We start from the raw sequence: 13278 nt of genomic DNA, 5'->3' as shown, positions 1-13278 counted from the left end.
GCTGCCAATAGGCCCCTAAAAGGCCAGAGGGCTGCTGACTAAGCCTAATAGGCTGTCGGGGAGCCCAGGAGGAACTACTGAAGACGGAGATGGGCTGGGTGAGAGTCTACAGTGGCTGACTGGACTGCTGGGAGAAAAAAAGGACTGCCAACAGTGCTCCTAAGTGAAAAAGGACTGCCGGCAATGGTGCTAAAGGAATGGGTGATTGCTAACAGAAGCGAAGAAAAGTAAAGGAGGGATGGGCTAGGGTTTTGGCTCCGATGCCATGTAAGTTTAGAGAAGAGAAAAAGATAGGGAATGAGTGAGACCTCATCCCTTTTTATATTGATAATAATACGTAATTACAGGAGTGCCATTATGCACAAATTATGGGCCAGCCCATTACATTAATCAAGGGAAAAAAAAATCAAATAAGAATAAAAAATAGCAAATATTATTTCCTATTTGATATATTCTAACAAAATCTTGTAGTAATCACCCTTTAACCTCTAAAATCAAGAAGAAATTAGGATTGCTTTGGTTTAGAATTGGGTAAGTTAGGAAAAGAATGGAAAGGATTGAACTAGGAAGGACATTAAGGAAAGGGCTCCCAAGAAGTGTGAATTTTATCTTCTTTATGATGTTCTTGATACATATAGACCTTCATCATCATGTGTTCCCTTGAATTCCATAGATTTAATGGCTTGAAATCATGTTTTGCAAGAAGAAGTTGAGAATGAAAAGAAAAGGAAGCAAAAGATTGAAACTTGGAGATTTAGTTTTTGTTTTGGTGTTTTGATTCAAAAAGAAGATAGGATGCATTTTTCTTTATGTTCTTTAAGTGGTTTGGAAGCTAAAATTCATGTCTATGAACCCTAGGAAGAAAGGGGGCAAAAGGGAGAAGAGAAGCCATTTTCAGACTTAAATCCATTGCACTAGAACAGCCACTTCCGAAATGAACATGACATAGATACGTCACCTTCTTAGAAGTGTTCGTACTTCTTAGCCAGTGGAGTTGCCCCCTACAAGCACAATGGCTTGGAATTGCATTTTATGCCCACATCAAAAAAGGACCAAACCAATGACTAATACTCAAATAGCGCCATATTCCGAAGCCCACAAAATTGATTCCCGACCATCAATCGAAAGTTCAAAAACTAGGAGCCACCACTTGATTTTAAAGGTCCAATAACCTATAATGACTCCACTAATAAAAGGGACTAGTCTTTCATCACCAAATAACTTGGCTCAAAAACTTAGGTACAAAATGAGAAAGGGTTAGGAACCCATTCTGTCTGATACAAGATCGGCCTCTACTCATCATCTCTTGATTCTTTATTTTAAAACAATTAAGTAAAACGCATGATGACAGTAATATACAACACCCATAAGATAGCCTGGCAAGGAAATAAGACGATCCAAAAAGATGACAGTAATATACAACACCCATAAGATAGCCTGGCAAGGAAATAAGACAATCCAAAAAGATGACAGTAATATACAACACCCATAAGATAGCCTGGCAAGGAAATAAGACGATCCAAAAAGGACATCTCATCCAAAACAGAAGTTTGTATAATTTATAAAAGGGTTTAAAATAGTGAATGTGTGACATTTTTTAAGGAAAACGTCCAAGTTCTTTTTTTATAAAAAAAGAAAGGAGCCCGAATTGAATTTGGGGGGAAAAAAAGTCAAGAACTCTAATCATAATTTTATTTTAATTAAACTATATAGAAAATAAATAAATCTAGCCACGACAGCAACGAAACAAACTAAAAGCATTTGTTCAGTAAACAAAATCCATCCACGAAAATAAAATAAAACCATCCACATAATAAGGGAACGAGGAAAATGGGGAAAATAACAAAATCCCTAATTTAAAGATTCAACTAGTAGTAATGATTCAATCACCACCCTAAAAATTATGTGGCCTCCAATGATTGTAAAATGACTAAAAAGAATCCCTAAACTATTTTATTATAGCATTCTCTTACAATAAATTAAAATAAAACATGACAACAAATAAATTAAATTAAATTTTTTTTTTGTTTGTTTAAGGAAAAAATGCAATAAAATAAAATAAAATTTAATAGGACCACATCACTAATGATGCAATCATACTACTGATTCAATCCAATATAGTGCACATTACCAAATCAATACTGGTTTGATCCCAAACATTATAACAAACAAAAAACAACCTAAATTAACAAATCACCAAAAGGATTTTGTCCCCGTCTTTTTGACCTCTGTGAGCTATAACAAATGCAAAGAGAAGCTCTCACAATGGGCCAAGCAATCAACACAATTTGTCAAATGGAACACCAATTGGAGCCAAATCAACGCAATCTGAAGCAATTGAACACAAATTGAGTTCAACGCAAGACAAATCGATCCAATCAACTCAAATTTGACCCACTTCAACCAGGCCTGTTCAAACAGAGATCTGAAGACTCCAATGAAACCAAGGAAAACGTTTCAAACCAGCCTATCGAATCAGGCCAAACCAGGCAAATTTCGGATCAATTGATCCAGAAACTTGAAGGATCTGAATCAACTTGATCCAAACCTGAAGGGGATTTGAACCAAAGTTGAACCAGAGCAGAGGTTTGAAACCAAATCGAATCAGATCCAAACAGTTTGAAGTCAAATCGAGCCAACGCAAACCAAATTTGAGAAGTTTCGCACACAAATCTAAGAATCGGCCCTAGGTGAACCAGATCTGATGGTTTAAATGCTTAATTGAGAGTCACACCAGATCAATCAAAGAACAGATTTCAACATAGCCTGTCAAACTTAGATATGAAGCATCCAACACAGTTTGACCCAAATCTGAAGCAGTTCAACTCAAATCCAAGAGATTCAAAGTTGAATCAACCTTAATAAAGGCCTCTCTAACTAGATCTTAGTATTCCGAGTGAGATCTGAAAGATTTCGAACCATTCGGATACCAGCGTTGCTTGAATCAACTCAGCTAGGGTTCAAAGACTCAAATCAGGCAAATCACAACACTCTAGAGACAGATTTGAAGCTATACGAACCTCGAAGAAGGTCAAACTGACGACTGAAGCAAGTTGCAATCTCCCATCACCACTCAATCAAGTTGCAAACTCAAAGCACAAAGTCGTTGCTAGATCAAAATTGAACTAGTAGACCAGATCTAAATCGGGATCGAGATTGAAAACCTAAATTCGAGATAGAGACAAAATCGAAGTCAGAATCATGAAGGTGAGAATCGAATTGCAGTGTGATATTGGGTCAAGATCAAATTGTGAAGTCAAAGTCATGAGTCCAGTTGTGAAATGACAGAATTTGATCCAAAAGTCGTAGAGCTTCAAGCCTCGAATAGAACTCGTGATGAAATTCAACTAAGAATGCTGGACCTCGCGATGCAAATTAAGCATGTTAGGGTTACACAATACAGTCTGAGACAGATTGGCACTTCAGAACTCAAATCAGAACTGTTGCTGTGTGGATTGTGGAAACTCAATTTGGAAGCCCTAGGACCGAAGGTAAGCTTTGATACCAAATAATGCAATCGAAAATGCAAATCAATATCAAATTGAGAGAGTGAAGACAAATGCCCCAATTAGAGGTAAATCCCCAAGGGTTAGAGAGAGAAACCAATGCTCTTGACTCTATTCCAATATCAATGTTCGTCAATTAAAAACTATGGACAAATGAAATTACATCACTATTTATAGGGTACAACTAATAGGACACTTCACTCACTAAGTGGACATTTTCATACAACTCATTCTTAACACCCAGCCCTAATCAGGCTGTCCACAAGCCTCCTTAGTGGGCCAACAGCTGGTCCAGCTCCGGCCGTTGGAGGCCAGGTGCATGCAGTTTTGTGTTTTCTTTTTTGCTGTACTTTAAGGGTTTTTAAGTTTGAAAATGGGATGTTTGGGCTTAGGCCTCCAAAATATTTTGAAAATACTTTTATTCAGCAATTTAATAAGCCTACTTTCAAATGAAAAATGCCCAATCCAAGTTTTGTTTGTGGTTTTTGTTAAAAGACCATTTTGCCCTCAATTGTCAAAAATCAAAGAGCGATCACAAAACAGCCATCAAATCTTCATTTTAGATTGGATTTTGACGACTTGTATACCTTGGAATGCTCTCTGAAAATTCTATAGAATAGCGTTGGCTTTTTGGGATTCGCAAATTTTTTCACATAACTTTTGTTTATATAGTGGATTTCGTCAAGGAAAAAGACTCAAATAAATTATTTCTTTTAATAAAATATCATGTGGAACCCAAACATTTTTTTGGGATCGCAAAAAGGTTAAGGGGGTTTTGAAAGAAATTAAACCCTGGGGTCCATTAAGGCTCAAATTGGTCTTAAAGAAGTTGATTAGGGTGTTCGGTTAGGCTAGGGAATATCCCGATGCATCCACGTAGGGCAAATTTGGAATTCTGGATCATCTCTCATTTTCATCATCTGGCAACATTCCGAAAGTGGGGCCAAGCATTAATGTCTACCAAAATGGGGTGTCTACAAAACTGTGAAGGCATCAGCTGACAAATAAATTGAAGAATATATGAATTTTAATATAATTAGAAATTATGATTTAATAGGATTTTGTTTCTTAATAGTTTCCAATTCCTTAGTTTCATTGAATCAATACAGCAATAAATAAAAAGATGTTAAAGTCGAAAGATACAGCACACTTAAGCAAAAAACATTCAAATGAGAAAATTTGGTGCTGAGAACGCATATTGAATGTTCATACCTTCTCTTTCGCTACAGGAATACTTTTACCTCCAGCATTGTCCACCTGATTAACACTTGCATGTACATTCCGCTGAGCATGGGAAGTCAGATAGCTCATTTTTCCATAGCCATGGATGAAAAACTGGTCTTGATCTTGTAGATATTCTGTTTTAACTTCAAAATGCCCAGATGTACTCCTCGATGCTCCTAAACCCAAACGTAGAGAATCCATAGATGATGGAGAAGATTTTTCAGGAGTGCCAGTTACATTTTTGGAGGACAACCATGGCTGATTTGAATTCCCAAGACTTACTTGTCCAAATATTGGGTCATCGTTGCTGCAAAATATCACTTGTGAGGATATTGTGTCAGATTAATACCATCAGAAAGACACATCCCAATAACATTAAGCAAAATTATTTAATGACTAAATTGGAAGAAAATAAATTAAAACCAAAATTTAGGAGATAATTCTGTTTATTAACATAATCTTAACACCAACACTTCCTACATCCAACAAAATTCAAATGAAATGTGTATCACATGACACGACATTACCATGATACACGTCTTAGTGTTCCACCGCATGTTAAACAAATACCATTTTTTCTTGGACGTAAAAACAACATTATGATTAAAAAGTAACAAAACAAAGTTAAACTCAGCTATCTAAGCATTCTCTTAGCAAACTATGATCAGGTCTAAACTTTCTATTCAAAAGCTTCTGTTTTTCACTTTAATAATTATCTTCCCAAGTAGAAGAAACACTATGAAATATTTGGAAATAAAATAAAATGAAGACCAAACAGCAAAAAATATAGAAAATGTTGTAGCATTTAGGTTTGAGAAATTCCAAATTTCCAACTTTCCTAGTTAATCAAATCATACTTGTACACTTTTAAAGTTGCATATAGTGTAATTTGATTGATATCAAAACGTCAATGTGCCATGAGCAGATATCAAAATGATGGTTCTCTATGCATTGCATAGATAAGGATATGAAGATGGCATGTTACCTGAAAATCCTATCAAGATCATCAAAGCTTCCAATGTTGGCCCAACCATAGTCAACAAAATCAGTTTGCTCCCTTTCTTCATGCTGCTTCTGAAAAATCTGAGAACCATTGTCTACTTGATATGTCTCATCTGTAGAAAAGTTGTATCTCGTTATGATTCATTAGAATATTACGGCACTGTAGGCTTTCTTTTGAATCCTTTTGCATAAAAACCTAACATACTTACCACCCCTAGAGGAATTGTATTTGGTGATTTCAGTTAAACTGTCAGTTCCCATGGAATCCTGATCAGTTTCAGCAGCATGTGATAAAGACAAATTAGGCCATCGATCCATGCTATATCCTGCCACAGGAACTCCCCCAGCGGTGTCATTTTGAGAGGAACCCTCTTGTTTACCCCCAGTGTAATTGTTTTTAGCAACACATTTCTTCTGCTCAGCTGGCTTTGAATTTGTACCTTCATGATTCCATTCCTTTTTTATATGATCATATAAACCTCGAGGTCTCTCATCACTTCCCTCAGTATAAGGCACAATATGGTCATCAGCCTCACCAGCCTCACCCCATATTATATTTGAAAGCTGAAAATAAAACAGAGTTTGTGACAGGAGAAAGGAACTATGATGACCAAGTAGTCAATGCATCTTCTATCAGTTGGCAAAAGATATCCTAAAACAATCAATTAGAATTAGGGGAATAATGTCAGTTGTGAGCTGTTTTTTAAGCACTTTATTATCAGCAAATATATTCTGGGAATTGTCTACATGCTGCCTGTTTATGGAGAGGTACTTCATGATCCTTTATGTTTTTATGGATTGGGGTCAGAAAAACACTAGAGGGTGTGTGTGCATTTGATGCGCGTGCAATTATATATTAGACATTTAAGTAAATGTCATGAAAAAAGAAAGAAGTTGAAAAATGTAGACATGGCTAATTAAGAGAAGCTTCTTCAATTCTTCCTATCACCCATTAATCCCTAACACAATAGCTAACTAATTTCCCACTTCTTTGCATTTGCAATCAAATAAGATACTGATACAAGTTTGAATTTTAGAATGGAGTAATTCTACTTACACCACCATTCCAACTCATTACACCTATTTTCTCATTACACTCTTTTTAAAAATTCAAAATTCTCATTACACTCTTCATAATACCAAAAATATCCTCATCCCTACCACATTCATTTCTCTTAACACCCTTTAACTTTTCAAACCCTAATTCTCTACCAACCCCCCACCACCACCCCCAACCATCCCCGCCACCGACCTCCACCACCTCCGGCAACCATCCCAGCGCCTCCCCACTGGTGACGTCCTCCCACTACCTCCCACCTCTCTCTCTCTCTCTCTCTCTCTCTCTCTCTCTCTCCTCTCCTCCTCCTCCTCCTCCTCCTCCTTCTGGGTTTTCTCTGTGTGTCTCTCTCTCTTGCAGCTGGTAGAAAAGAATAGAGGGGTTGGGTCGCCGCCCACACTGTCTAACTACCACCTTCGCGGTTATCTTGCCACTGCGACCCTTACTCACAACCATTATCGCAATACCTTCCCTAGTCCCTCTGCCGCCGCAATGTCCTTCCCAACCCACCCCTCTAGCGTGATCTCTTTCCCAATTTCCCTCTTGTCGTCGTGATCTCCGCAACAATCTCCACCACGATCTTCTTCCAAAGCTGCTCCATCGTGATCCTCCTCTCCTCCACAACCCATCTTCTCTGCTCCAAACCCTTGCAACCCTGTGTGTGTTGGGGGGGGGGGGGAGGGTTGTGTGAGAGAGAGAGAGAGAGAGAGGGTTTCAAATCTAGGGTTTAGAAGTAGAAGAAGAAAGATGAAGAAGAGAAAAGAAGGTGGTTGTGGTGGCAAAAGAGAAGAAGTTGCGGGTGGCAGTGCACGGCAGCAGCAGTGGCCTGGTGAAGGGGTTGAAAAGATGATGGGTGAAGAGAGAAATTAGGTATGGTAGGTTTTAGGGCTTCAGGATTTTTTTAGTAATTTTAGTGAGGGTTAAAATTGTAAGAATATTTTTGAAAAAAATTAGAGTGTAATGAGTTAGAATGGCGGTGTCAATATAATTACCCTTTAGAATGACCAAAATTTCTATATTATCCTTTACATAAGCAAGAGTGTGTAATAAGTTAACCAAAACAAATGGATTGTTAGGAAAACAAAAAACTTGACATCGCTGCAATTCGAGGGGGATACCAAATTGGTGCTCTCCTTTTATCTTCATACAAACATAAAGCTTCAAAGTATATCAAATGTCTCGTCATTTTGTGGTTGCAAAACTTATAAAAAAATTAAAAAAAATTCAGCATGTTGCATTAACTTTTTAATGGAATCAAACATCAAAAGAAATAGGATTCTAGAGAGAAAGATTTCCAAATTAGGATACAAGAGCTAAAGCTCTAAATTTACAGTTCTCAAATTTCAAAAGTTAGTTATGGAAAGAGACTAACCACCTATTTATAGACAAAGACTAGCTCAACCATCAACTAACATTTAACTCACATCAGCACTCCTGCCCTTAACAGAACTTGTCATCAAGTTAAGACAATAGAAATACAAGACTAATCTACAATAAATGCTGGACATTAGAAGTGTTGGAGATGTTCAAATGTGGAGGCAAACGAACTTGATAGGCATTGTCATTTATCTTCAACAAAACCTGACAAGGGCCCACTTTTCTAACATTCAACTTCATATCAAAACCATCCAAACAAGATCTCCTTCTTTGAAACCAACCTTCCATTTATGCAAATCAGCTATAACTTTGAATTTGGAATTGGATTGTTCAATTTGTGCCTTTACTTGAGCACGTATTTGTTGCATAAATACAGCCATCTCCACCGCCTTGGCAATTCCCTTCTTGTGATAGGAAACGGAACCACATCCAAAACACTAGAAGGCCTGGAACCATAAACCCCTTCAAAAGTAGTATTAATGGACTGATTGCAGATTCTACTACGTATTCAAGGGAGCATGTCTCGTGAGGAACAATTTTAAGCAAGAAAATGCAGTAGATACACAGCTACATGTTTGCACTTGCTCTACATCTCAAAATGAAGTTCCATTGCTTTGCTTAGACTTGAGGACAAGTTCTTTTTTTTAGAGGGGAGGGCTGATGATGCAGTATAATAAACATATTAAGTGTATTATTAGTTTTAGTAAATATACTATTGGTTGTAGTCTATAAATATCTATGAAGCATGGTTACTTCGAAAAATATACCGTACCCGTACTGGGTACTTACCGACGTATGATATCTTGTATGATACTTCTGCATACGTACCGGATACACGAAACACATACCCACATTTTTTCTTCTTAATTTTTAGCGTACCCAGATGTACCTACTAGACTTTTTTCTTAATTTTTGCATACCCAAGCCATACTGTACCTCAGTTGAAATAATATTTTCTTCTACTACAGAGATGAAACTCCTTTCACTAGACTTTTTTTTTATTTTTAGTTCAATACTTAGGATGTTTTTAAAATTAAACTATGGTTTGTAAGTTATTTAATATATTGACATTTAATTTTGATTTATACCTTTACTTTTGACATTAAATGTTAATCGTGGGCTAAATCTTAACAAATTAAACTATTTAACTAATTTTTACATTACTCTAAATTAAAAATAAATATTTTTTTTTACAAACGTACCAAGCCGCACCTATACCCTTTCTTTTCTTTTTTTTTGATTTTACCGTATCGACATGTCCGTATCGTATCAGTACCAGTACTCATACCCATATCCGTGCTTCATAGATAAATATTAAATAGGTAGTGTCACCTCAATTGTACATACTTGTTAGTTTTTTAATTAATTATTTATTTATTTAAATTGACGCTTTCTCTCTCTCTCTCTCTCAATCCCTAGGTTGGGGATTTGTTCTCTCTTTGAATTTGATAATTGATTTGCAATTTTGTTTTTGCATTAGTATAAGGTTCCATGCTCAACTTGTTCAAGGATATGGAAAAAATAAGACACATAAACTAGTTATACAGTGCAATAAATAACAGAACAATGGCAGTAAATCAAACATGGTTGTCAAACTCACACTCGCTCACAAGGGATAGCTGAAAACCAAAAAAAGAAATGAGTTTTACCTCTTCCTCGTCCCAATCAAACATAGCTCAAGAAACCGCAACAGAAATCCGCAGAAGAAGAAGAGACCAATTCCAATTCCAATTCCAATTCCACCAGGAGGAGCTTAAGAATAGACCCGACCATCGCCGTCGAAAGTCCACAGAGCGATTATCTATCTTATTAAAACCTAATTCGCATATACGGCAAAATGAATATGCTTCCAAATTCTACAAACAGAGACGACGACTCCTTCTCCTCTGTAAACCATGAGCAAAGAGCACCGGTTTCTCTTCAGTCAGGGACCCCTCGGTTGGAGACACAAAAGTTGAGTGTCTGTTTTGGGTCGTTGGGACCCAGAATCCACGTGGGCTAACGTGATGGAAGCGATGGAGTTATTGAGTCCAGCAATTGAGGTACACGTGTCCGAGGACGTATCTGCACTTGTGGTCAGGAAAGGAAGGCACGTTCTTTATTTACTTTATATATATATATATAGCTGGAAAACTTTGTGGTCTGGAAAGCACCGTCTATTTAAGGGGTTGTTTGGCATGTTGTATTTTTTAATTTTTTATGAACTATAGGTTGGATTTGAAGTGATGTGGTAGAGAGATTATTTGATTTAAATAAGATGATATGATTTAAATAGAATATTAATTTTTTGACTTTTTAACTTTTTTTTGAATATGCCAAACTTAGAAGTCTTGGAATAAAAGTTGAGTAGATTATATTAATTTTTGATTATTCTAATAAGTTAAAATTTTTATATTTGAAAATTACTCACTCTGTATTAAAATATTAGTTTTTTATTTTATTTTTTATTATTCCAAAATATTAGTCCCTTTTTCAAAAATCAAGTACAAAAATAATATAAATTTCTCATTTTGTCCTTATTTTAAATTCATTAACAACATAAAAAGTACAATTATGACATTGATATTTCCTAAAAAATATACTATCGAAGGTTAATTTTGGAAAATCTATTTTTTTAAAATGCAGTAATTATACTATTAAAAAAAGTTAAATTTTCCAAAAGAGGCCATTATTTTGGGACAGAAGGAGTAGATTTTTTTTATAATTTGATATAATATTTATAAAAGAAAAAGTGAAATGATTATGAATGTAATGTGACATTTTGTATTATTAACTATTTTAGTATATTTTGTCTTTTTGTGAATTTTAGTCTAAAAGACACTAAAATTTTTCTTACCATACACCCTTAAGATAAAATAGGCTATGTTAGTCAAGTAGAACAAAATGTCATATCTAACTTATAATTATTTTATTTTTTCTCTCATAAAAGTTAAAAAAATTAAAAAATTTATTCTAAACAAAACATTTTAACGCCAAAATAAAATAGCTAAAAAATTAAAAAATCAACTCACATCTCAAGCAAACCCTTAAGGCGTAGGATTGTCATTATTGGTTGGGATTAGATTTGAATTTCATTTTATTTGGGGTTGGTTTTTTTTTTTCTTTAATGAGAAATTGAAGGTTTTTTCCAAAATAATTATAAATTTATAAAAATTATTTTGAATTTAATCATTAAAATTAATGAAATATTTAATTAGTTTACCATTATTTTGAGAAGACCTCCGCTAATTTACAAATTTTCCGTTTCTTTTCGACTCCATTTTGGACCATCCTGAAATATTATGCGGCGGACATTGTATTGGCAATCGCTATCAATAACCAACTTTGCTGATAGTTACACAATTGCCCATTATGATAAATTGCTAGCTATCTTTTAAAATTTATTTAAAATATAGATTATTTTATGTAATTTTAAAATTTATAAAAAAAATTATTTAATAGCACTATTTTAAAATTTCCCGACCACTAACTCATCCCCTAAAAATTTCTCAGATAAATTTTCTAAAGAAGTATTTGCTATCTCATTAGGTATATACTTTTGGGCTAGGTCGGGAAAAATATTTCTACTTAGAAATAAAAAACTAGCGGGAATTGAGTCTACTCCTATCTGAATCTACTCTTATAGTACCACCACGCTTAGCATGCAACTCGGAGGAATGGGCGATGGTGCTAAGGGCATATGCGGTTGGGGTATGTACAGTTCGCTTGAAGAAACTAATGTTATGTTGACTGAAAAACATGCCACCTTGTAAACTAAGTATGAAATTAAGTCATAAGATGAAAGGATGATTCTGTCGGGTATTTCCAATCCAAACCTGAGGTAAAGGAAACCATTCTATATGCTGATCTTGAGAACCTAGATGATGAAAACTAATCTGTGCTCCATTGATGCAATGTGTGTATGTCTGTTTAGTGCCGTCGGCTATACTAACTAAAGTTGGGGTTGTTAAAGTTGTGCTCCATCCTGGTGGAACTACTTGTTGTTCAATATATGATTTACTAGCTCCCGTATCTATCATGGCATCTATACTAAGGGTTTTTGCTGCAAACTTGATTACACATGAGATTTCAACTAAATTTGGTTTAGGTATAACCGGATAATTGAATGGTAAAGATGTAGTATCTGGTTGGGCTTTAGAGTATTGACTAAAGGGTTGAGAATCAACTAGGTTGACTAATTCTACTGAATTCATATGTTCTTCAATCAGTTTGTCTTTTAAAGGGTACTTATTGCGAAATTGTTCTAGCTGCTGTTTAAGCTGTCTATTCTCTAATTCTAAACATTCTATGTCAAAACTAGTCTTAGTTTCTATCTCGTGTATTTGTACCTTAAGTTCTCTTACTTGTAGTTCTAATTCTCTAATTGTTAAATGTAATTCTCTGCTTTCTAGACTATGATCTTCTTTAGTATTTCCTAATGCTATCTTATGTGTCATATTTAGGCCTAGTTTGGGAAGGCTAAATAAGTGCACTTTTTGACTTTTTTTGTATTATGTGTAGAAAAAGTAGAGAGGAGATGTTGATTGATGTGACCCAAAAAAGATAAAAAGATGAAATAAGTGCACTTTTTTCTTTGTAGCCAAACTTGACCTTAATTTTTCTAGACAGACTATACAATAGGTTATACTGCATAATAAACATTGAGCTCGTTTATCTTTAGCTGGAAACCAATTACAATAGTTGCATCTAGTGGTATCAAATCCTAATCCTATTTGAAAGTTATGCTGACATTCAGTATCTGCATTACATTCCATCATAAAGAAAGTATCTTGGGAACGAGTTAGTCCTACTTCTTGGTTGAGTTGTCCTAAAAGATTATCTATATTCGTATCACTTTCTAAATCACTATCTGAACTTATGGCTTCTATTTGATATTCATAATCGCTGACTAAGCTATATACTTCTGAATCATCACTAGTTATGCTAACTATATCTTCTTCTAAATCTTCTATAATATGTAGTCTTTCTATCTGTTTATTAGTATTTGGTCTTTGTCTTTTTGGGTAGTTTTTTGCAAAATGATTGGGTTCTCCACATATAAAACAATTGTATTTTTTACTATTGGATTTTCTAACATATCTTTGTTTTCTTTTATCTTTTTCTTCTCTGGGT

At 35.1% G+C, this 13278-nt stretch overlaps 1 protein-coding gene across 24 annotated transcripts in view; it reads right to left on the bottom strand.

Annotated features, from left to right (window-relative positions):
- Positions 1–10270, bottom strand: part of LOC114311602 (agglutinin-like protein) — a 29913-nt gene extending 19643 nt beyond the window's left edge. For 13 of the 24 annotated variants that reach the window (XR_014361599.1, XR_014361601.1, XR_014361600.1 and 10 more), the window contains exons 1-4: positions 9816–10255; positions 5942–6296; positions 5716–5845; positions 4719–5037 (exon numbers count right to left, since the gene is read on the bottom strand). Coding sequence is in view for 20 of the 24 variants with exons in the window: in XM_082915547.1 (XP_082771673.1) it covers positions 4719–5037; positions 5716–5845; positions 5942–6296; positions 9816–9839 (828 nt within the window). In the remaining 4 variants the exon portion in view is untranslated. Of the gene's footprint in view, positions 1–4718; positions 5051–5715; positions 5846–5941; positions 6385–9815 lie in introns of all 24 variants that reach the window. The other 11 variants (XM_082915556.1, XM_082915557.1, XM_082915558.1 and 8 more) reach the window with 6 other exon arrangements.
- Between the last annotated feature and the right edge of the window lie 3008 nt (positions 10271–13278).

This window comes from Camellia sinensis, chromosome 2 (genome assembly GCF_055761805.1).
Source record: "Camellia sinensis isolate YWXY chromosome 2, ASM5576180v1, whole genome shotgun sequence".
In the NCBI taxonomy this organism is placed as follows: Eukaryota; Viridiplantae; Streptophyta; class Magnoliopsida; order Ericales; family Theaceae; genus Camellia; species Camellia sinensis.
The sequence above is the reverse complement of the archived record's forward strand: the minus strand, read 5'-3'. Positions and strand labels throughout refer to the sequence as shown.